This window comes from Salarias fasciatus, chromosome 9 (genome assembly GCF_902148845.1).
Source record: "Salarias fasciatus chromosome 9, fSalaFa1.1, whole genome shotgun sequence".
NCBI classification, from domain to species: domain Eukaryota; kingdom Metazoa; phylum Chordata; class Actinopteri; order Blenniiformes; family Blenniidae; genus Salarias; species Salarias fasciatus.
The window spans coordinates 7,069,481-7,092,617 of NC_043753.1; the positions used below are offsets into that span (position 1 = coordinate 7,069,481).

The following is a 23,137-nucleotide window of genomic DNA, read 5'->3' on the forward strand; positions in this document are numbered from 1 at the left end:
GAGATACATATTGATAAATTAATATACTTTATCTTGAATATACAGTGTCCCATTGTAGTCATGCCATGGATTTTTCTTATTTTTTGGTGGTAAATATATTGAATGAAACCCTGGACTTTTGGCAGCCACATTTTTGAAAAAAAAAAAAACAAGACATAAAATGTGTTGTATTTTGATCACAGTTTTTTTTTTAATATATCATCATTTCTCTGACAGATTTCCATTGAAGAGAAGACAGGAAGTGAACTACTTCCTCCTGTAATTACTTTAATACCTCTCTATGATGATGAGCTTTATGTAACGTCAAAATAAGTCCTTTCATAAAACACGTTCGTAAAATTACCATCAATGATGCAAAACCTCATAGTTTTCATTTGATTTGCTTTTCTTTGTTATTTTTGTCTATTGAGATGTATTTCTCTGGATATTTGTGTGTGTCAATGCACACATACAAATATATACACGCTTGTGTATGTTTGATGTCTGTTTTTGATGAGTTTAAGTTGCATTTTCTTTTGCTTGATAGTTTCTTTCTAAGTAGAGAGTGATTGATGCGTTGATGTTTTTGCTTCATGGTGTTTTTACACATGTTTGTGTTTTGTATGATCCTGATCCTCAGTTTGCATCTCTTACATATTGCACTCCATCCATCGTAAATCAGTGAGAGCTAACTGAAGCCTTAACATAGTTTTCATAAACTTACATAAGTTTGGTTGTGTATTTTGGTATATTCATGTGACTGTTTCATATAAAAAGAACTAAAAACATAATTTATGAAGATAGCTGATAATAAATACTTGTATTGAATATTATTTATCTTTGACAAAACACGTCAAAAATAGAATTTACTCAACATATCGAAATGGAAAGGATAGCGGTTGCACAGCAAAAAATATTCCCATTTTGAACCTTTTTTTGTGGAGTTTGTTTGTATATTCTTCTCTGGGTGATCATTTTTTTCCCTCCACAGTCCCAAAATATCCCCTTACTGCCACCTGGGATTTACTGCAGCACCATAAACTACAAATTTGAATGTCAAGAAAACAAGAGATTATAGTGTGCTTCTCAACATCAACCTGTTTTCTTTTTTTTTTTCTTTTTTTTCGGTTAAGTCATGACACGGAGGTTGTGGTTGGTAAAACAAGAAAAGAGAACAAACCATGACAACAAAGAAAGAAAAAAGGGGGATAGCTTTTTTCATCATATTCGTTAGACATTTTCATCATGTACACACTGCACCACAACAAAGAAAAACTTTACAGTTTAAATGTAAAGGTCATTCGACCAGTCTAACCCTCTTACACAAGATAAAACAAGCTGCATGTGGCCTCTGAACTAAAACGTATTTGACACGCCTCTCACAGACACAGCCCACTAACAATATACATGATTCCCTTTCTACTTTTTGATTGCTGTGACCTTACAAAATAGGCACAATTACCAGCATTGTTATCCGTGGGTGGATGCTAACAGAGGCAGATTCCTTGTGTTGTAAGTTTGAGGGAGGAGGAGTTTACCACAAAGCCTTTTTCAGAGTGGGGGTGTGTCATTATGAAAGGCTGCCAAGAAACATGATCCATATATTCTAGTAGCTTTACAAATAGATAATTACATGTTTGTTATGGGCGCATATGCTTTTAGGTTTTATTGATTCTTATGGAGAAGCTATAATGTTTTGATATATTTGACAGTTACTGTCGGTTACTGATGCTAAACTGTGCATGAGAGACATCCAAAAGCCATGAAGCCATGAAGTTCGGTAAAGATCCAGTGCACGGTCAAGGTGCACGGAGTGAGAAGGGCTTGGAGTGAAACTTGGGAAGGAGCTGTAAATATGTCAGACTGCGCTGTTCCTGGACGCAAACCAGAACCAGGAGCCTCCATCCACTGTGTGCCAAAGAATCCCGAGCCGGGGCAGAAATGGATGGACTTCATTTGCAGCAGCAGGCTCAGCAGGCCGCAGCAGCACGGCGGCGGCGCACATGCTTCAACAATCTCGATCAAACGTCAGAAAAGTTTGATCCTCAAACCCAGAGCTGTAAAAACTTCAGGCCACTTCTGAACCAAGCGCTGAGTTTGATGACAGATGTTTCATGCTAACGTCACGGTTTGTGAGGAGCTGTCCAGAACCTTTTGCACAGTGAACAAGAAAAACACCCATAATTGCATCTTATGTATACTGACATTATTTCCTCCACTCCCCAAAAGAGAAGTCATGTGACCTCTTCAAATGAATACACTGCCAGATCTTCACCTGTCAGATGGCCTCCGTGCTTCTCATTTATTTACTGTGTGTTTGGTGCATTTTTGGATGCATTTTAAGCATTTAGTGCATGAATTATAGTTTTGGATTAAATCCTAGAGGTTGAGATTTTTCTCGGATTGTGGAAGTTGTTACAATTCAAAAAATTTCCTTTAAACCAGGTCATTTATAAAGATAAAATCAAAAGGCCCCTTTATTGATAATCTTTTCTTGTTTTCTATTTGTGCTACTGGAGGAGATCGAATTAAACAAATGCACAAAATCACCAAAAAGAGAACTACAACTCAAACCTGAAAGTATTTTCAGCAGAAGTGTACATTCTGTCCTTGAGAATATCCCTGTGTTTTTTCACAGTGAAAATTCAAATCGGCGTCGGTCTATGTGTTGTGTGACATTGCTGAAATATTGGCTGCGTCGTGTTGAACAGCTTACTGAACACTGCGGAGAAGCAGATGTTAAAGAGAACAATGTAACAAAGAGGAAATCTGATATTAATGATGAGGGTGGAACATGGAGAAGTCACATGTCGCCTCTTCACAAAGACAAAGAAATCTCTTCACTAGCAAACAAAAGGAAAGCGATGAAATTAAAACCAGAAAATGTTTATTTCCACTTATTCCTCTAATATCAAAGACAGACATCGGCAGTGGCATTGATTTTTATCACTGTTGGAAGACTGTATTTGATCAAGCACTGCGCATTTATAGTCTTTCCTTTTTCAATCAGTGTGTCTCATAAGTCACATTTTTGCAAATGCTCCATCATATTAAAAGACAGAAGTAGCTACTCAATAGTCTGTAGTATGTGAGCACCGCAGTGTCCTTTCAGTGACAAACCCAGTAAATTCTCTTATATGTGGTGAATAATCAGACGTTATGGTTTCCACAGGTCAGACAAACCTAAAAAATATATATATTTCCACCCTAGATTAGGTATAAACACATAAAAGTATTTAATATAATTTAAAGCACTTAAATATTCATAAATACTTTAAATTACAGGGACATTCAAAATGTTAGACAGTTATAAAAGTGTCAGCTGTTATATACATACACATAAATAGTTGAAATTGATCATAAAACTGTCAAATAATCCTGTGTTTCCTCATTAAATGCCTTCAGATCTGCCTGAGAGCGTTCCTGGGAGTGTTTGTGGTGCAGTCTGGCTTCAGATGTGAGTAATCGATGGGTGTGACTCATTAAAGACACAATGCATTGTACTCCAGTAGATAACACTGATAAATACTGTGAATGTATATGACTGACTGATGGAGGGCGTGCCTTTAAGGAGTGCTGAAGAACACATCTGCTGACTTCCTTTACTGCTGTGATCCTGATTTTCCCTTGTCAGCCGTCACAGCGACGTGATTTGATTGGGGCTGTTCGTGTGTGGAGTTTGCATGATCTCCCTGCAAAGGAAGGTGAACGACACCGCCTTGTGCAAATTACGCTAAATGTCCGTGGGAGGGTCGGTTTCTGTTTGACACCCCTGATCTAGATCATCAAAAGGATTCCGTTACTTCAGAGTACATGACCCGTTTGTTTATGTGTGGACGTCTTTGTGTTTTTCGGGAGATTTATTGCGTGGCACGTCACAGTAAAAACAAAGTTTAGGTTTAATAACAGCGTTCGCCGAGTAAAAACACGCAGGTTTCAGTGGAATCATTTGTAATTACTGTGTGCCAATTTAACTCCAACAATGTTTAGTTTATGCCTTTTATGAAGGGAGCAGCTGCATTATGTTCAAAAGGAACGGATGTGGGCCTGGAACTCTGCGGTCTGCAGTGCAGCCTGCCTGCTGTAAACATGGCGGAGACTTCGGGCACCCGGCTATTGGTGCAAAATGTGTGTGTGTGTGTGTGTGTGTGTGTGTGTGTGTGTGTGTGTGTGTGTAATGATTTCACAGATTTTAGATGAAAATGTATAGTATAGTAATGTAATATGTGTATAGTGCATATAATGTAAAATGGTATGAGTGTATGTGGATGTTCTGTGTCCATATATATGTATATATATATATATATATATATATATATATATATATATATATATATATATATGCAAGCACACACCCACATCGCTATCGCGTAACCATGATAACGTGACGTTTACTCCATATTTTAATCACCCATCCTCCGCTGCAGCAACAGAAATGGATACATATGAGCACTAAAACAAGCCAAGCAAGTCTTTCTTTAGAGCCGAAATGACACAATGAGAAGTTCTGTTGCTGTTAATCAGCATGCATGGGATTGTCATTAAGCAGGGACCACAGAGGAGGCTGCCTGCTTGATTGTATCATTAAAAGAAAAAAAAAAAACCCTTTCTGAGTGAGAATTTAAAGATGTTGCATTCTTTCCCGGGAACAGTTTGTCCCGTCAGCCTTTGTTCTCCCTCCCTCATCTGGAACTATCGCTCTGTTATTGCTACGTAGCATGATAAAGAGTTTTATTTGTACTCAAATTGAGCTTGTGATGAGGGTCAAACTGCATAATGAGATACTGTGGACATGTTTCTGGCTGTGATGTTCAAAGCATTGTTGGCTGTGATATATCAGCAGAGGAGACTGACTCCTGCAGTGTCGGCATACTAATTACCACAAGCGCAAACAACACGTCAAACTGTACTCGGATGAAGTGAAAAAAGCAATTCAAAGCACTCTTGTCACAAACTTCTCAAATCTTCATCAATTACATTGTTAAAAGAAGGAATTCAATTCACTGAACAGGAATAAATGATTGACATTTACAGTTTATTTTTATCCACATACAATAATGTTAAATGTATTGATCATTTTTACGTTTTAAGTTTTTTATGGAAGAATATTCTGTAAAAGGATGCTGATGTGGAAAATATACATATAAAATGTATATTTAAGAATCTTATAATTAATGACATTACAATAATAGACGGTTTCCCCACATTAGATGAGTTATAAAGACATAAATATTTAATATATGATGAACATTGGTGAACAAAAGCAAATCAAAAGGTTTGGATATTAGGCGGGATCAGTGGAGACTTTAATAATCCCAAATGAGGACGTTCAATCATCCCAGCAGCTACTCAAAGATTACACAATAAGAATATTAAAGGATTACAAATGTCTTTATCTATTATAAATATTAAAGAATGACAATGAAAACTTGAAATTAAGAGACACAGACACCAGTATTTAGAGCTTAATGAAGTGGAAAATGTAAATATTAACGGTATTGGCGTTGGATTATTTATGTCATCCAATCACATGAAACAGTTGTGCTGAAGCAGAAGACCTCTGGTTGTAAAAGTGGTGTAAAGTTATGATTTACACTAATGTATTTAAACATAAAATACACCTGTAAAGGTGCAAACTCCTATGAAAACATTTACAGGAATGTATTTGGTTTTTTTTCACTCTAATTTATGTGTTGATAATCTTTAATAGTTATCTCTGCAAATCATAATGCAGTGCATAGAAATCTGTACACGTTCAAGTAAAAAAATGCTTGAGTGATCTGCATGTATATCACTTTACAAGAACATAAAGAAGAATGAAAGAGTTGGATTAACATTCAGCTCCTCTTATCCCACTCTTCTGGGGTTCATAGATGGCTTTTTTTTTTTTTTACTGAATGTGGCTTTTTCAATAGTAACGATATTGACTGCACTTTATGAGGAGATTGCATGTTCTCCCTGAGCCTGTATGCGCTTTACGGGTGCTCTTTCATGCATTTGAGTCAATTCCGGTTGAATCTGTTGGTGCCTGACATCTTGAGTTGAGTCTTTTTTACCAGTGCCAAAGGTTTGACCTTTTCCTGAGGCTCCCAGTCTGGCAAAGCCATTTTTTTTTTTTTTTTGCACTTTTAGCTTTTAATGATCGATGGTTTTTCATCTTTTTCTGCTTCCAACAGCAGATTTTCTTCTTCCAATCTCCTCTGTCTCTTCCTTCCTCACACCAGTCGCCTACATACCGTCCATCAGTGCGTCCATGGAGCTCCAGACTGGCCTTTTCCATCATCAGCACCTTTCTTATTTCTCCTCCAAACAGGATCAATGTCAACCTCGTCTGTCTCAATCCTGAATCTTTAAACCTCCGGTGAAAAAACCCCAGAAGGCTTCTCATAATTAAAACCGTTTAATGTCTTTTCTTAATCGAATCTTCTTATTTAATACAATTTTTCAGACATGTTGAGATTTATGTGTTATATATAAGTATAGTTGTGTGGATTCTTGAATATATTATTTTGTGTATATGAATTTTCATAAGATACATTTATTTACATATTACTTACATGGGGTTGAAATATGTGTGTATGTGTAGTGTGTGCACGTATATATGGGCAATTATTATTTAATAGGCTTTGGCAGATGCTCGTTAACTGAAAAGGCTCTGAATTGGCCGTAGGTGTGTGTGTGGATTATTAACCTGTACACGCCTCCCGCCCTGGGTCGGCAGGTGTGTACACGTCCTGCTTGAAGTTGGTAAAAAAAAAAAAAAAAAAGATAATTATGAATACAGTTGAGATAATTGGACAGACATGAAAGCAGAGACCGAACAGAAGCACATTAAAGCTCATTATGCTGTAATTGAAATGGAGCGTAAAGATGAGGGGAAAGGTTGACGGCTGCAGCAGCGGCTCGCCCTCTTGACCCGGTTTACGGTACCCGGTTCCAGTCCCAGCTCAGGGGTCTTGCTGGGTGGGGTTTTCGTGTGTGGTTTCTCCTCTCACAGGTACATAATCGGGGATATTTGGCGACACTGAGTTTCCTGTGATGGCCTGTCCAGACCTGTCCCCTTTCTCCGCCCACTGTGACTGAGTCCTGAATAAACAGGTATAAAAGATGAGCACATGTCTAGTCATTTGTTTTATAGCTTTATATTAAATAAAGTTACGCTAACACAGTTAAGACTAAGGTAAAGGTACGCTCTGCATGGGTCAACGGTTTGTCAACAAGGCAGAGAGACAGATTACACACACACACACACACACACCTTCAGCCTATTGAGAGTCAACAATTAACTTAACAAGCAAGTCTCTGGAATGTGAAGAGGAAGATGGAGAAAAACCCAAACGGGCACGTTTAGGGGGGGGAACATGCCAACTGTGAACCCGATACGTCAGTCTGCTGCCAAATGATGTGAAATAATCTGAGAAGAACTCGCTGTCGAAGGCATTTCATGGCAGGCTGAAGGTAAACTGCGTTTCAATTGGTTATTATTCTTACCATTAACAGTGAAGACACGAAAGCATGCGTGCAATTAGAGCTGAGTGATTTCAGCACCAGGAAATGTGCACAAGATGGAGCCTCATTAACTCATCACAACCAGAGTGACCAGTTTTGTTTTTTTATTTTTTTATTTCTTTATTTCCAGGTGGGAGTGTCTTTGTAGCAACATGTCATAACAGCAGCACGAGACAGCCGAAACCGCTGGAAACTGGATGGCCCGACAAGCCGCTCATTACCTGCACTCGTTTACTCTTCACGATTAAATTTTAACCCTTGGAGTGCAATCAGTTAAAGAAGCAGAACCCGACGGTTTGTTAAGATTTCTGGTGACAGACATCATTTCTATACCTGCACAGCGCTGGATTTTGGAAATATTTAAACACAGGGAGACACAGTGGTGCAGTGGCAAGCACAGGAGGAGTCCACAGTTTAAGTTGCGGCTGGTCAAAGAAAGGACAACAGGTAAAAGTAGCTTCACACACACACACACACACACACACACACACACACAGTTCAAAACATGATTTCAGTATATGAGAGTAAACAGGAGGCCCGACACTCTGGAAAGAACATGCAAACTCTGCACAGAGAGGACTTTAAGTGTAATATCCGAGGTAGGGTTTATGCAATGTTTTCAAGTGAAAAGGCAAAATCTTTGTTGCATTTTGGGGGTCCATTTTGGGGGGTCCAAAATTTTCTGAAAAAACAAAAACGCAAAAAAGGATGTTTTTTCACGTCGTTGTCGGGTCGAGAGAGGCTCAGATGAGTTTGACACTGCTGTTTTAAATGATGCCACGTTTGCCAATACTGTGCATGCGTGGGATGAACCGCAGTGCATTTGTTCCCAAGACTCACAGTTAAATCCATCCATCAGTCCATCTACACTAACTCCAAAAGTGCACCTTCTCACGATGAGTGCTGTCCACTGTACCACTGTGTCGCCTTACAGCAGTAAAATAACCAACAGGAACTCACATTTTCTTACTTTTTGTCCAGTGTTTAGTTTGCTTTTCTAATAAATAACATTTTAAATCAAACAGACTGAGACACGGAGCGTGATATCTCTCTACAGAATTTGTTCCTTCAGTAGTCTCGCGTAGTGCTCAGGACGATTTGTTTTCAGGTAAACAGTCATTTTCCCTTCGATTCTCTTGTCTCCTGAAAGGCCTGTGAAGAAGAAGGCGAAGAGAAAACCACATCACAAACTAGCAAATTGTATTAATCACCATATATCTATGAGTGTGGGAGCCGTGAGCTCACCCAGCTGCTGAGCCGTCCTGCTGATCTTCTCCATCGCTCGCTGCACGTCGCCCCCTTCTGGTACGAGGACCTCGATCTCGCCCACGTGATACCCGAAGTCGGCCTGGTCCAGATCGACCTGCACGCCCTCCTCCTGCAGCGTGAACGACCGGCGCACCGTTGTGAACTCTGCGAAGCACGCCAGCTTCCACCTCCTCAGCCAGGACTCGTCCTCCAGTGAGGGACACGTCTCCATGTCCTCGTCTCCCACGGCCTCTCGGACCCGCAGGTGGATCTCCGGCAGGTCGGTGATCTCCTTGTAGCGTGTGCAGAGCGCCGCGTCCCGCTGCTCCTCCGAGCCGTCGAGCTTCGCCGTGGGACACTTCAGCTCCCAGCATCCTTTGCGCTTCCGCAGCCACATGTCCCTCAGAGTGAGGTGGAACTCGGCGGTGTCGAAATACTCGTCGTGGAACTGCCGCTGGCCGACGCAGACAGCTGAAAGAGACGAGTGGGATGAAACAAATCATTTTCCTAAAGAGAGGATAAATAAATAAAATACTAACAAGGCTGAGACAATTAATTAAATCCAAATATTAAGAACACACAGAAGGCCTGTGTCACTAATCATTACGCAACAATAACAGCAGTTAAGAGTTATTAAGTGTTAGAAAAAGCTTTTTAGTGACCCTCCATAAGCATCAGCTAAATAAGATAAAAGACATACCACCGATCTCCTCCAGAGTTTTCAGAGTGTCAGCATTACAGAGGAATTTTCTTTCCACTTCCACACTCATCTGAAACGGCAGACGGAGATCAACTCAGAATATGTGGTCTGACTGCAAATAAAATGCAGTTTATTTCAAACCGCCGACGGAATCCGTTGATATAAATACGCAACTGTCCACACACACACACAATATATATATATATATATATATATATATATATATATATATATATATATATATATATATATACACACATCAGGGCTGTGAAACATAAGACATGTGCGCCAAAACCGGCCCACACAAGGCTTCAATCTTGGCCGCAAAGCAGAGTCTCTGCTGCCTGAACGACGTCAGAGTGGAATCGTTTCCAAAGAGTTCCACCTTGGGAGCCGTTCTCAGTAAGTTTTCAGTGACTCCGAACGTCCTTGTCAAAGAAATGGAAACCCAAAATGCAACAATATTTTTCCGCTTTACTTATTGTGAAGGTAGAGTGCTGATGTCTGCACCACCATGTGGCCTGTGTGCATTACACATGTAAAATAGTATAATCGGAATGTAAATTTGAAAAAAAAAAAGTGATATTGTGAATAATATTGTTTCAATAATGCCCTCTAATTCTGAGAGCAACTCAAGCTTGTATTGCAGTAATTATTTTAGTAATTAACGGCCTATTAAAGACATATGTGTCTGTTTTTAGCTTTAGTGTTTTTCTTGTACTCAGAGGAGGACTTTATGGCACACCTGTGTTGGACTGGAGCTGCAATGCATGCAGGGTAGGAGGAGCTAACAACTTTTTAATTATATCCTTTGACACCATCATTTAATAGAGCAGTATTATTGATGCAAAACAAAAGCTGATCTATAGTTTATAACACATCTTTATCATAATTAGGCTACAAACCATAAAGAGTTGGAGAAGCTGACAATTTCTCAAAGAAAATAAAAAATGTCAATGCAATTATTTAATAGAGATTATTTGTGCAGCACGAAAGCGGATCTGTGGACTGTCGCTGATGACACACCTGTAACAGAATGGAGCTGCTGCCCATGCAGCTCAGGAGGAACTGAGAACTTTTAAATAACTTTTTTTTTTTTTTTTAGATGGTGCAAAACACGCCTGTCAGATTTGAGCTGCAAACCACGCAGGGTAGGAGGAGCACATAACTTTCCCATGCAAATAAATCCACTTTTAGATGCAATCATTTTAAGAGGTCGTTGGTACAAAAACAATAAATAAATCATGTTCTGTAGTTTATAACACACCTGCATCAAGACAGCCGCACGCTACAAGCGGGCTACAAGAAGCTGAACTGCACCGCACTGCGAAGCGCTACAAACAAAACAAAACCCACGACAAAACGTGTCGGTCTGCACACCGCACACACACCTTGACGGGTCACGGCTCTCAATCCAAACGGCTCCCCACCGAAACGAGGTCCGCGCGCGCGGCGACAACACGTCAGCACGGTGTATTTCGCACAGGCGCAATTAGGGACAGCTATTAGAGCATCACTTCCTGTCCCGGTGTAGCAGGGGCCTGCAGATGGGTGCAGATTAAATCCACACACACAGAGAGAGAGAGAGAGAGAGAGAGAGAGAGAGAGAGAGAGAGAGAGAGAGAGAGAGAGAGAGAGAGAGAGAGAGAGAGAGAGAGAGAGAGAGAGAGAGAGAGAGAGCCTGCGCCACACCTATCGTGAGTGCTCATTAATTCATCTTTAATTAACTCGTCTCGCTCTTTGTGCGAGTTTTTTATTTATTTATTTTTTTTGTTATGATGAATGAGTAAATGCAGTGTGGATTATTAATCTCTAATATCTGCGGGGTTACATAAGGGATTGTGTCCCCTCTGAATGTCAGCAATCAGCCGAGGGGGGAGCTGTGGTGTGTTTACTAGAGGGAAGGAGAGAGGGAATGAAGGGAGGGGGAGAGAAAGAGAGAGAGAGGGGAGAGAGAGAGAGAGAGAGAGAGAGGGAGGGAGGGCACGCAAGAAAACTTTTCACTTCTGAGGAGCCACAGAAGAAGCGTGTGTGTGTATGTGTGTGCGTGCGTGCGTGCTGGAGCGGCGACCATGCAGGTAAGGAAAAGAAATCAGCTAATTGCTCCGAACTTAATTAAACGCGATCGGTTAATTTAATCCGGGGAGAGAGAGGAGGAGGAGGGGAACGGGGGGCAGAGGTGGCCTGCGACCGACACGGGATCGAGCGGACGACCGATCGTTCTCCGTCCTAATCCGAAATCCAACATTAAATCCCAAACTTTTTCTTCTCCCTCCCTCCCCTCTCTCTCTCTCTCCGTCTCTCCGCTCTCCTTCACCGGGCTCTCTTTCCTTACACCACCCCCCCATCGACGAGGCGACCGCGGCGCACGTACTCCGCTCCAAGTCGCTCTTTATTCCTCCGTCCAATTACAGTTAAAATGAGAGTTTAAATGGCCATGTGTTGCACCGCGGCTGGTTTAAGGTCCAGATCCGAGGACGCGTCTAGAACGGAGAGATCTGCCTGCTTTACTGGGCGGCGGAGGACGGGAGGAGGGGGTGCGAGTTTCTAACACATCTGTAAACGGAGCCCACGTTCATTAATTAAATGGCTTTAGTCCGGGTAGGCCTCAATTTGCGCTGTTGAGCAGCCGGCGGCGGGCGGTGCAACACTACATGCCCGACTGGCAGAGCACAATCACGGGGGTAAGCGAACAACTCGAGGCCGGGGATTTGTTTTTTTATTTTTTTTCTTCCTCGTTATTTTTCCATCCCTTCTGAAGTGGCTCGGTGTTACCGGAGCTGCACTCCCCGCCCGGCCCGGGAGGAGTTTGTAGGGAGCGGAGAGGAGCCAGTTGGAGACAGTTTGAGGAGCGGGTAATTATCTCTGCCTGCTAACAGGCTAGCTAGCGGAGTGACACGACTGGTAACAGCTCCCCCCTCGTTTTTTCCCCCCTATTTAATGTGTTTATTAATATAATCGTCGCTTCCCGCTTTGACTGAGAGCTGGCGGGGAGATATTATGCTGACGTCTGTCCCGTCTTGTTGCAGTTTTGGGGGAGAAGTGCGGGATTATTTTCCAGTAAACTCACTGTAATGCGACGTTATCGGAGGGGGGCTTCTCAACCTAGCCTGCTAGCTAATTGATCCGGTCGGCATAGCTAATTAGGCTGCTCGTTAATTAGCCAACTCTGTTACGTCGTTCTAGTTTTAATCTGGGTTTCAATCTGGGGCGAGTTGAAGATGTTATCTGCAGATGTGGACTCGTCGAAATGTTATGTGGTCGTATAACCCTGCTAGCTGGCTAATTGGCATGACGAGGAAGTGAGGTTGGTCGCTGTGGTGGTATTTCTCCTCATGGGCATGAAATGTCTTGTTTTTCTATAAATTTATTCTCGGTTTTTGGACGTCTGCGGCCCAAATACATCTGGTTTTGGAAAGCAACAGTCAGTATTTTGATCCTTCATTATTGAGCTAATGCAGCAGAGTGTGTGTGCAGCCTGCTCCTGGTGGGGGGAGAGCTGTAGGTTTTTGACTTGACAATATCCTGATTGTAGTTTGCTTGTATTGATTTACATTGTGAGTTACTCAGTGTGTTGTGAGCTCGATGGGTGTTGGGGATTGTAAAAGGAAAAGAGTGACACAATCAGTTAATTGTTTGACAAGCAGCAGTGCAACGCAAAAAAACCTGCTGCAAACACAACAAAGTGTTCATCACATCAACAAGGTGTCACCTGAACAGCTGCATTATTGTGTTCTGAATAAAAAGAACCACCCTACAAAGTCTGAAATGTGTCTATCAACCTGTGTGATTAGGATTTTTTAAAAATAATTCTTTTATTATTTTAAGTAATTGATGACACCTAATGGAAATAATTAGATTGATTGCATAATTAAGTCCAAATATTTGGCTTTTGTTTAGTATGATTGCACAAACTGACCTTATGTTGCTGTTTTGTTTACCTTGTGCGAGCAGGATTGTTTGAGGCCCCGTCAATGTTTGAAGTAATAATGTTTTGTTTGCATTGTTGTGACAGAAAAGTTTTGCATTTACATTGCAGCGTTTTGAAAACGATGTCCGTTTTCATGGTAGATATGCTGAAAATGAGGTAATTGGCGTGGCAGGGCACGAGTTGGCTCTTTTGGTTGATTTTTGTAACAAAACAAAATGCACATGTGTACGGAGAACAAATACATTATAGACATTAAATATTGCGAGTATGCGGACATTCTTCACAACACTCTGGAGACCGCCATTGTTGTTGTTGTCATCTACTCACGCATAGGCAGAAGAAGTATTTACCGCAGATGTGGCCCACATGCACAGTAGCAGAGTTTCTGCTCTGCCTTGCATTTTCTGGAGCTTTTTTAAAAAAAAAATTCCAGTGATTCCGACCAGTGTTGTCGTGTGAACACACCTCTAAAATCCAATAAGTTTGTTTTCATCTGAAAATCTTGTGTAAAAAAAAAAGGCCTCAGTCGTGACCTTGTGTTTGGAGAACCCTGGGCTAGATTTCAGGTTGACAGTATTGCAGTGGCTCCATGTCATGCTAACTTTCGTGCATTGTGTCGTTGTCAGGAGGAGTCTGGAGAGACAGTATGCAGTGAAAGGAATGGGGAGGCAGAGTGGTTGTGCCCTCTGTGCCAAAAAGGCCAACCAGACCGATCTTCCTTGTCGCTTCATCTCACCGAGCAGCACAGCGTTCTTCCATCGTGTGTCGACAGACTGCTGGACATCGTAAGTGACAGCCGGAATATGTCATGTGATTGTTATCAATTAGAACTGGTTTTTGAGGGGTTTTCCCTACAGTTACAACCTGATTACTTGGCGCATACATCAATTATAACCATGCTTTTTAATTAGCCCACTTGTTGTTGCATGATAAATGAGTTTGACAAGATTTAATTGAAGTCACAAGTTAGTTGAATCTTATTTTTGAGGCTCTTTGTCCAGCCTGGTAGTTACTTTGGATGCAGTGCAGGTATGAAAGGCTGCGAGCTGACACCTGAGCTGCAGGGGATTTAACAATGTGCAATTATGTGACTAAGCAGTAGGAGATGATAAATGTATGGTAATGACACTTTAAAAAAAAAGAAAACACACACACACACATTAGTGAAGAGGAAGTCCGTCCCTTTAGTTTTATTATTGCCATTGTTTGAGGTTCACTCTTATTGTCTGTGATCCAGTAATGATTTCTAGTTTCATGAAGCCTTTTTCAGCTTTTAGTGGATATGTGCTGCTATTCTACTGAATGTTTTTTTTTCTAAGGTTGTAGTGAGATTTGGTGTTACTGATAATCTGACTCCTGAAAATATTGAAGTTTCAAAGTGTATTTAACAAAGTGGCTAAAGTGACCATCGTATTTTTTTCAGCATTTTTGATCATCTGTGAACAATGAAAAAAATAAACTTGAATAATGACAGAATTCATGCCCATGTTGTACCTCATGATTACAAGGTAATGACACAAGTAATTGCTCATAAAAATGTATATCTGGGCAGACTTATCCTTCCTTTCTTTTATCCGAAGAATGCTAACATAAGAAGGTATTATTTTCCAGATAAGTCACTGAAGAAAAGTAGGTTTATTTATGCGTGCTGTGTCATTGCATTAGTAATCAAAAGTTTGAGTTTGTGACTGAGGGTGTTGTTTTCCGTTGCATTGCTTATGCAAATCCCCCTTCCTGCAGTCAGTGCTCTGTTTTAATAAGTTTGAATGTCTCATTGTTTGGATTTGCCACTAAACCAAGTATGTCACGTTGAAAATATTTGTTGAGTAGACATCAAGTTTTAATAAAAACAAATCTTAAGCACCTGAGTGAACAGGCGGTTTCAAAAGAGCTACAAGCGTTATTGATGTTCAGTGTAAAGCTGTGCGAGGAACGTCAGCGGTGGATAAATTGATCAAAGATGCTCTAATTTATGCCTGTAGGGTAAATGGCAAATTAAAGACTTGGCAGAGTGGCTGTGTGTAATATAACCACACATCAACAGAGTCACGCCCAAATCTCGAGCCGCTCAAAAGTTTCATTATAACGTCAACTGAAAGGAGCATTTGCACAGTGCGGTAATTCTGCTCGCTCTCTCTTTGCTTCTAACAGGCCGTTCTGAAACAGGCCGCCAGCGCTGCAGCAGAGGATAAAGGCGCCCCCAAACCGACAGGTGAGATGATGCTTTTCCAACAAAATAACTTCAGTTAGTAGGAAGTGTCGGGAAATCAATACTGTATTAACACGCACCCCCTTTCTTTATACGTGTGGTATTAATTAGTTGTGTAATTATGGGCGTCTAAGTCTTGATTTAAGTTTTAAATTCAACATAACTTTAGGTTATTTTAGAAATGCCACCTGGTTTTCGCAATTTTCATTGCATTGAAGACTTTTCCATTAGACCAGAGGTCGTCATGCATCATTTAGCACATTAGTACAGTGTGCTTAATGTTTTACAGTCTGGTAAACCACCAACAACAAATTATTACATGATACAGTAGTGATTAAAGTTTTTTTTTTTCCATTTCCAAAGTTTATATAAAAACAGGATCTCTTGTTTTTACTAAAAACTGAAGTACAGAAAAACAGATTTTCCTTGAAATGTATTAATATTGTTGTGATGTTCTGATTGCTGAAATTAGATATGTTAATTGTGGCGATTATAATAAGCATAATGTGTATGAAAGTTTCTCTTATTGGATTCAATAACAATACTTGGATATCAAACATGGATATCTTTTGCTTTGACAGGATTCAAGTAAGTTATGTTCTTCAGTGTAAAATGGCTAGAATGAAATTTAAAATAATTTTGCATGCACAACTTCTGGCTAGTCAGAACAGTTGGGATTTTGAAGAATCACATTCAAATATTCCATTTTGGTCAAATGAGAGAATGTTTGTTGTTGGGACTGAAAAATGCTAAATGAAGTCAGTTTTTGGAAAATAGGCAACAAAATTGAGAATATTTTGATGTACACATTGTATTTTTACAATGTGCATTTGGTTGTCAGATTGCCACAATGTAATTATTTTATGGTGCAATTATGTAATTACTTTATATTTATGGAATTAATCTTTTTATTATATCATGTTTTTGTTGTTTTTTTTATACACCATACACTCCAAAAAAAATCCTAGTTTTGTAAAATGTTTCTTTTGAAGGTACTTGGCAATAAAGTGTTTGATTCTGGGTGTAGCAGTACAGTGGTGTAATTAGGAGCGCTGTTTAGCTACTGCTGGATCAAAGAAATGATACTATCATCTTTACAGTTGACATGAGGTCCGTCAGTGTTATTTACTTGTACCCTCACAGAAAAGTTAAATGTGTAATTCGTTCCATCAGACGCTGATTCTTCACAATCGAAGCACGCAGAAGACATCAGCGCCGAGCCCTGCCAATCTAGCGAGAGTGCAGACGCTACCCAGACGCTCGGAGACAAGAGATGGAGGAAGAGAGAATAATGGAACAGGAGGGAGGTGAAGCTGAGCCGGAGCCAGAAGAGGAGGGAAATCCACTGGCAGGAGCCAAACAGCAAAATGCAACTGAAAACACAGAAATCCCAGACGCTGGTGAGAAGTCAGTTGGTAAAAACGGCGTGCCGGCTGAAAATAACACCCGGTCCTTCAATGCAACGCCTGCCTGGAAAGTTTTCCCAACAGAACTGCCTTGAGTGTTCATTACAACTCTGCATCTCACATTCAGAGGATGACTACAGGCGCTGCAAAGCAGAGTGTAGAAAGTAATCCCCCAAATTCCTCGGTTCCAGTCCTGACTCGGCCGTATATATCAAACAAGCCCTACCAGTGTGCGATATGTCGAGTCTCTTACAATCACGCCATCACCCTCGAGAGCCATATGAAATCTGTCTTGCACCAGACTCGAAGCAGAAATGCTGGATTAGCAGCAAACAACACAGCGGCATCGTCTAGTCTGAGAGGTAGCGCCGCCGGTGCGTCCAACCCTGCGGTGACCACGTCTGGAAGCGGAACCAGTCAGCTGGTCACCTCCACTAACTCTGCCGCTCCGGGGACTCTGGTGGTGAGTGCTGCACAGGAAGGAGAGCAGATCTCAACGTCACAAGTGGCCCCCTCCCTCCTCACCTCCCCCGTGGCGTCCACTCAGGCAGTCTCGGCCATTCTCACCCTGCTCACATCGAGTCCCAACGCCCTCTCGCACTCTCTCCTGCCCTCCCTGTTCGCGGCCGGCGCCGCTCCCGGTGCCGCTGCGCCCCAGCTTGTGCCTCAGCCTCAAATGGTCATGCCCTTGATCTTAAATGGGCTGCAAGCCCAAACACAGCAGCACCAAGAGAACCAGCAAGGCCAGCTCCTCACCCAGTGTGTGCCATTCGTAGGTCTCAGCACAGCCCAGCAAGCCCTCCTAACCCAAAGACTAAACAGTTTGCAGAGTCAGTGGCCCTCCGCAGGAGTTCAAACAAATACACAAGCCTGTGTAGAGGAGCAAAAGCAAACTGTAACAACTGAGGCAGAGCAAGACAAAAAGCAGAGCGACGTGACAGTTGAAGAGAAAGCCTCAGATCAGCTCAAAGATGGACAGAACCTGACTACAGAAACTGATCAAGAGGAGAAACCTAGGGAGCAGAACAGTAAAAACATTGCACAGTGCTCCAGTATAGAAAGCAAAGGGAAGATTGAGAATAACGGAGACAATGGGAAGGCACATGGAGATAGCACAACAGATGGAGACAGTGCAACTAATCAGTTGGACCTGGAAGGTGATAAGTAGCAAGCCTGAATCTTTCCCCAGTGGGCACAGAGAAGAGCCTCGGCAATAACAACCTATCGCCTTCTGCATCTGTGCCCAGCAACTCCAGTCTCAGTCCTGTAAATCTAAACTTAACACTCAGCCCCGATTCAACTCCTCAGAAGTCACAGTCGGGCACGAGCCCCAGTGGCTCCTTGGGCACCCCGAAAACCAGCCAGAGTACTAATGCCTTAACTAACAACCAAGCCCGTCTCAATTATAACACATCCATATATCCAGACCTTCCTGTGCTTTCAGAGTTCCAGTCAGAGGTTCTCTGGGCCTTCTTCGAATCGCGCAGTGAGGCTGACGCTGCAAGTCCTCCCCATGAGGACTGCGAGGCGCTCGGCAGAGAGGTCGGTCTGTCTGAAGAGGAAGTACGGAGGTGGCTGACTCAAGCATGCCTCGCCAAACAGAGATGGAGGGCGACAGAGTCGGAACACCTGGCTGGGTTTACAAAGCACGGCCATGGCTCCGATGTCGACTACGATGATGAGGAAAGCTCACTGGTTATAGCCGAAGGAGACGACTATGCTGAAGCTTCAAGTAGCCAAGCAATGGATTTGTCTCAGACGAGAGGCAAACGCAAGCTAAGAGATTTAGGCAGGGAGAGTCGAGGAGAGTCCTGTCTCACCTCCGACTCGGAAAATGAGGTCTACACCTCTGTGATTGTTTCCGATGAGGAAAGCCACAACGGTTCCTTCAAAGAATGCCCTGAAAGCCCCACGAAAGACAACACTCAGCGGGAGGTCTACAGTGACAGGGGATCGGTCGGAGGGAAGGTTTTACGCTCTACAACTGTGTTCCTTTCTGATGCAGAGGATGAATATGAGGAAGAGGAGGGGTCAGGGGGACAGAGGGCCAAGAGGAAAAAAAGGGGGGAGTTTGAACGTGATGAAGTGGAGGTGAAAAAGGAGAGGCAGGACCCTGATGTGGATCTGGAGTTGGAAGCCCAAGGGGATCCTCCGTATTCACAGTCCCACATCATGGACCACCCAGAGATCCCAGCCAGTGCTCTTCACTCACTCCCCTTGTCCCTCACTCCCTTCTCAGCACAGTTTCTCAGCCCTTATGTTGTCTCTCTGGCGCCACCGATAATCGGGGACGGGAGCAAAGTACCCGTTTTCAACAACCCGCCAACCATCACTCGTTTCGCCAGCTCTCTCCTGTCACAGTACAGTCTCTCCCATCCAAACCAAATTATTCCTCACTTGTCCAATGGCGATGACTGCGAGGCTGCGCTGGATCTCAGCATGGGCAAAAACAGCTCGAAATCTGCTTCCTCCTCATCTCTGGCTGATAAAATTGCCATACAAAAGGGACAGTTGCTTGATGGCCTGGGCTTGAAGCCAACATCCAAAGGTCTTGTCGTGGTCCAGGTTAAGCCGGAGCCGGTAAGCGGCGTGCCGTCTTCCAACAGTGGCATGAGTCTGGTCAACTGCAGCAATCTGACCAAGTCCAGCATTTACATGAGGGCAGCTGAGAAAATGAATGCCACGCTATTGGAAAGGGAGCGAGAGAAGGAGCAGGAAAAGCAAAAGGAGAGGGATCAAGAGCAGCCGCAGCAGAGAAAGGCCAAAGGAAAAAGGTTTCGAGACATGCGGCGTTCCAGGACCATCATTCAAGCTGAACAACTTGACATCCTGTATGGGTGCTATTTCAAAGATCCGAATCCTGGGAAACATGAATTCGAACAAATTTCCGAGTGGGTTCATCTTCCAAAGAAGGTTGTTCAGATTTGGTTCCAGAACATGAGGGCAAGGGAGAGGAAAGGCGAGGTCCGATTTATCAGTGACGGCACGCTGGCAGCGGTCGGCAAACCTCTCATCAAATTCACCTGGCCTCTGTCCAAACCCATATTCTCCAACAAGCCTGCTACAAACAATGCTGGATGTATGACAGCTACACCAATTGTGCGGACCCTCATCAAGACGGAGCGAGAGCCTGTGAAGGAGCCAAGCAAGCCAGTCTTGATAAAAAGATAATCCCCGTCCCATCAAGCCCAAGGAGGTTATTTCTTCCACCACTGCGTCTTCTGCGAGCAGCGTTCCTTCAGCGGTGCCAAAGATCAAGCTCGAAACCACCAGCAACGTCACCATGGTTAAAGTTGCACCAAAAGTCAATGCGCCTGTCCTACTCGCCCCACCCAAGGATCCGGTCCCGATAGCCCCGCGACCTTCCCAGAAACGGAGGCTGGAGGAGGAGAGCGAGGAGGAAAAAACCGATGAGGAGAAAGACGTTGAAAGCGAGATGGGTCCCGGAACCACCAACCGCATGGTGCCGAAGGTCTCCACCACTCCCATCAACAACAGGCCTTCCTCAACCATGGTGTCGCAGAAACAGAACGGGCTGAACTACTGGACCTCCAAAGTCCCCATCAAGATCAACACCGTATCCAGAGAACAGCTGGCTCTCCCCGCGCACACCCCGCCTCGTCCCATCCCCCCTCCTCCCACCCCGAGCATTGCCCCGGTCAGCCCAAACACCCCGAGCTCCGCCAAAGCGGCCAGCCTCTCCACCCCGCCCGCAGCCAAGTCCAGCCCCACGGAAAGCAGCTTCCTGCCCCACTCGTCCAGCCGCAGGCCGCGGACGCACCTGTCCTGCCTGCAGCTGTCCATCCTGCAGTCCTGTTACGAGACCTGCGCCCATCCCAACGCCATGGAGTGCGAGGCGATCGGCACGGAGCTCAACCTGCCGCTCAAGGTGGTGCAGATCTGGTTCCAGAACACCAGAGCCAAGGAGAAGCGCTGGAGACTGCAGCAGGAGAAAATGGTACGCTGGCAACCACACAAATCACATATTTTCCGTTTATGCAATGCAGGCCTGACAAAACGGATTCAGCTGAAGTCTTGCAAGACACATTTTAGTTCTGTCTGTAATGTGCAGAAGGGAAGCAGACAATTGTTCTAAAACTTGGGTAATTACATTTTATTTAAGATAATTATTTATTTTACCCCCAATGGGTGCATTTGCATTGTTGCAGCAGAAAGTCCAAGCAGTAAAAAAGTGTTGTGAAAGAATACAAACAATGTTGAAATCAATTACTGTAATATGACTGACAATATTTTATGTTCTTGCGTGATGATGTTTGTAGTGATTGGAAATATACCAGAGATTAATATTGAGCAGATTGAATGAGATCTCATTCTAGTCCAAATGTGCCGAAATGCAGTCAGTCAGTTTAGATGTCCTGCTTTTCAGTCTAAAACAGTAAAATGCATCTACTGAGCTTGTTTCTTGTTCCATCTTTCTCTGTCTTAGTCTCCTGTGTCGGGCGGGAAGGTGGACATGAGCTCAGGAAGCTACCTGCAGTACAGCGCTCTCAAAGCCAACCGGCCCATCCTGCCCAAGCCGGTCCAGCTCACGGTCACAGAACCCGCCGGGTCCCGGTGGCCGGTCAGCCGGTGCCCAAAGAGACCCTGACCGGACGCTGCGACGCCTGCAACGTCTCCTTCGAATCCCGGGCCGCGGCGAGAGCCCACGTCTTCTCGCCGGTGTCACCTGGCCACCCTGAGAACCACTAACTTTGGCCAGCCGATGGCGCTCGTCAACAAGAACGCGAGCGGGAACGGCACGTCCGGCAGCGCCGTGTCGGGCTCGCAGGTCTCTCTTTCCACTACTGTAACCAGCTCCGGCGCCGCTTCCGGGGCAGACGCGGTTATCGAAATGCCTCCAGCGACGGCCACCAGCAAAAGTTAAAACTCAGATCAGGATTGGTCTGCACACTGACTCGTCGGGCCCGTTTGGGCTCCTTCACACTTTAATAAATTTTGAGCACTAATCCTCAAAAACTAATTGAGTTTTTGACGTCGGCTCCCTTCCTGCATCTGCTTCCCTCTTGCTCAACCCTCACTGACTCGATGTCCGTTAATCCATAGAGCTCACCTGGAAATCGGGTCCCTCAGCAGACTCTTTCCATGCTGCTTGTCGCCGCCCGATTCCCACACACTTCTCCTCCATGCAGTTTTGGTCCTAACCCTGTGGTCACATATTAACTTACTACAACCTTCCTAAAATTTGTAAAGACACTCAACGTGCCGTGCTTGAGCTGTTCTGCCCTGAAGACTGATGCAAGCGTTTCCTTTTTTGGGGGCCCGGAAACACTTTTTGGGATTAATACTATAAAATATATATTAACATCTCCCAGTTGGCTCCTGTGGATTCCCTCTCTCTATATATATTTTTTTCCTTTTCTTTCCCCCTCTTGCCTAAACTTTTCACTTTGTTGCTTGGAGATGAACTGTGGGAGAGCAGGAATCTTTATGAACTGTCACCTTTTCATTCGCTACAGGAGTGATCTGAACAGCATTGCATCTCCTCATTTTTGGGATACAAAAGAGGTACTGAAGAGAGAGACGGTGCTGTCGGTTCGTCCCCGTTTCACACACTCATAGTTTCATGACAATCCAAATAGACGGCGCAAAAAGAGAGGCTGAGGAAAGTCTAATCTTTGGCATACCGCACTTTGACACATTTTGCATTGTTTTTGAGATGTTTTTTGAGCATTCTGATGCAGGTGTCTTTTTATGAAAAGATACAATAATGCATGTTGGATGCCTTAATATAAACCATGTTTAATACGATTTATTGATTTTGCTAATCAAATAGAGTAATGCTTTAGGAGTGCATAATGTGCAAAAGTTTGATCTGGTTGTAGAAACGCTGAAGAGCCTCGTTCCAATTTGCTTTCATTTTGGGAGGGAACATGTGAATGTGATCTTTAACGGAGCAGCTCACGCCTGTAAAGTCGTCCGCATTCGTTCGGCCAAGGAATCCAGTTACCAATCCAATCTGCTTGTGCTTCACATCTCTCCGCTCCTGTAAATCTATACTTTCCACCCAGAATGTCTGTGTCGTTTTGGAATGCAGCTCTTCGGACGCGTCGGGGAAGATAAATGCTTTGCACCTTCTGTGGGTGTGTTAGAAATATGACAGCCTTAAGAGGAAACACCACCAGCTATATAAATTC

The 23,137-nt window shown here is 43.4% G+C and overlaps 4 protein-coding genes across 6 annotated transcripts; 3 read left to right on the forward strand and 1 right to left on the reverse strand.

Annotated features, from left to right (window-relative positions):
• Nucleotides 1-7,624: 7,624 nt before the first annotated feature.
• On the reverse strand, nucleotides 7,625-10,913 carry LOC115393966 (thiamine-triphosphatase-like). 3 transcript variants are annotated; one of them, XM_030099089.1, is made up of 4 exons: nucleotides 10,828-10,913; nucleotides 9,437-9,506; nucleotides 8,734-9,207; nucleotides 7,625-8,640 (listed from the first exon to the last, which is right to left on the reverse strand). In XM_030099089.1, the coding sequence occupies exons 2-4, from the start codon at nucleotides 9,504-9,506 to the stop codon at nucleotides 8,540-8,542; spliced, it is 645 nt and encodes a 214-aa protein (XP_029954949.1). In that variant the 5' UTR covers nucleotides 10,828-10,913; the 3' UTR covers nucleotides 7,625-8,539. The 3 variants fall into 3 exon arrangements, with proteins under 3 accessions (XP_029954949.1, XP_029954948.1, XP_029954947.1); XM_030099088.1 differs by lacking the exon at nucleotides 10,828-10,913 and adding an exon at nucleotides 10,704-10,758 and having other exon boundaries at nucleotides 9,440-9,506; XM_030099087.1 differs by lacking the exon at nucleotides 10,828-10,913 and adding an exon at nucleotides 10,704-10,758.
• A 505-nt stretch (nucleotides 10,914-11,418) lies between these two features.
• LOC115394697 (zinc finger homeobox protein 2-like) lies at nucleotides 11,419-16,868 on the forward strand. Its single transcript, XM_030100051.1, has 4 exons — nucleotides 11,419-11,514; nucleotides 13,994-14,152; nucleotides 15,519-15,579; nucleotides 16,750-16,868. Exons 1-4 carry the CDS (start codon nucleotides 11,509-11,511, stop codon nucleotides 16,866-16,868), a joined length of 345 nt encoding a protein of 114 aa, XP_029955911.1. The 5' UTR covers nucleotides 11,419-11,508.
• A 1,828-nt stretch (nucleotides 16,869-18,696) lies between these two features.
• Nucleotides 18,697-20,153, forward strand: LOC115393934 (zinc finger protein 2-like). Its single transcript, XM_030099044.1, has one exon. It carries the CDS (start codon nucleotides 18,726-18,728, stop codon nucleotides 20,151-20,153), a length of 1,428 nt encoding a protein of 475 aa, XP_029954904.1. The 5' UTR covers nucleotides 18,697-18,725.
• Nucleotides 20,154-20,163: 10 nt separating this feature from the next.
• LOC115394698 (homeobox protein MSX-2-like) lies at nucleotides 20,164-21,867 on the forward strand. The gene is made up of 3 exons (XM_030100052.1): nucleotides 20,164-20,940; nucleotides 21,430-21,564; nucleotides 21,703-21,867. The coding sequence occupies exons 1-3, from the start codon at nucleotides 20,266-20,268 to the stop codon at nucleotides 21,865-21,867; spliced, it is 975 nt and encodes a 324-aa protein (XP_029955912.1). The 5' UTR covers nucleotides 20,164-20,265.
• Nucleotides 21,868-23,137: the final 1,270 nt, after the last annotated feature.

Coding starts and splice junctions, on each gene's coding strand:
- LOC115393966 (XM_030099087.1), bottom strand. Junction 9,208..9,436: donor AACTCTGGAGGAGATCGGTG/GTATGTCTTTTA, acceptor CGTCTCTTTCAG/CTGTCTGCGTCGGCCAGCGG. Junction 8,641..8,733: donor CAGGACGGCTCAGCAGCTGG/GTGAGCTCACGG, acceptor TCTTCTTCACAG/GCCTTTCAGGAGACAAGAGA.
- LOC115394697 (XM_030100051.1), top strand. Junction 14,153..15,518: donor TCGACAGACTGCTGGACATC/GTAAGTGACAGC, acceptor TGCTTCTAACAG/GCCGTTCTGAAACAGGCCGC. Junction 15,580..16,749: donor AGGCGCCCCCAAACCGACAG/GTGAGATGATGC, acceptor TCGTTCCATCAG/ACGCTGATTCTTCACAATCG.
- LOC115393934 (XM_030099044.1), top strand. CDS start 18,726: ATGGATTTGTCTCAGACGAGAGGCAAACGCAAGCTAAGAGATTTAGGC.
- LOC115394698 (XM_030100052.1), top strand. CDS start 20,266: ATGGTTAAAGTTGCACCAAAAGTCAATGCGCCTGTCCTACTCGCCCCA. Junction 20,941..21,429: donor GACTGCAGCAGGAGAAAATG/GTACGCTGGCAA, acceptor TCTCTGTCTTAG/TCTCCTGTGTCGGGCGGGAA. Junction 21,565..21,702: donor CCGCCGGGTCCCGGTGGCCG/GTCAGCCGGTGC, acceptor AACTTTGGCCAG/CCGATGGCGCTCGTCAACAA.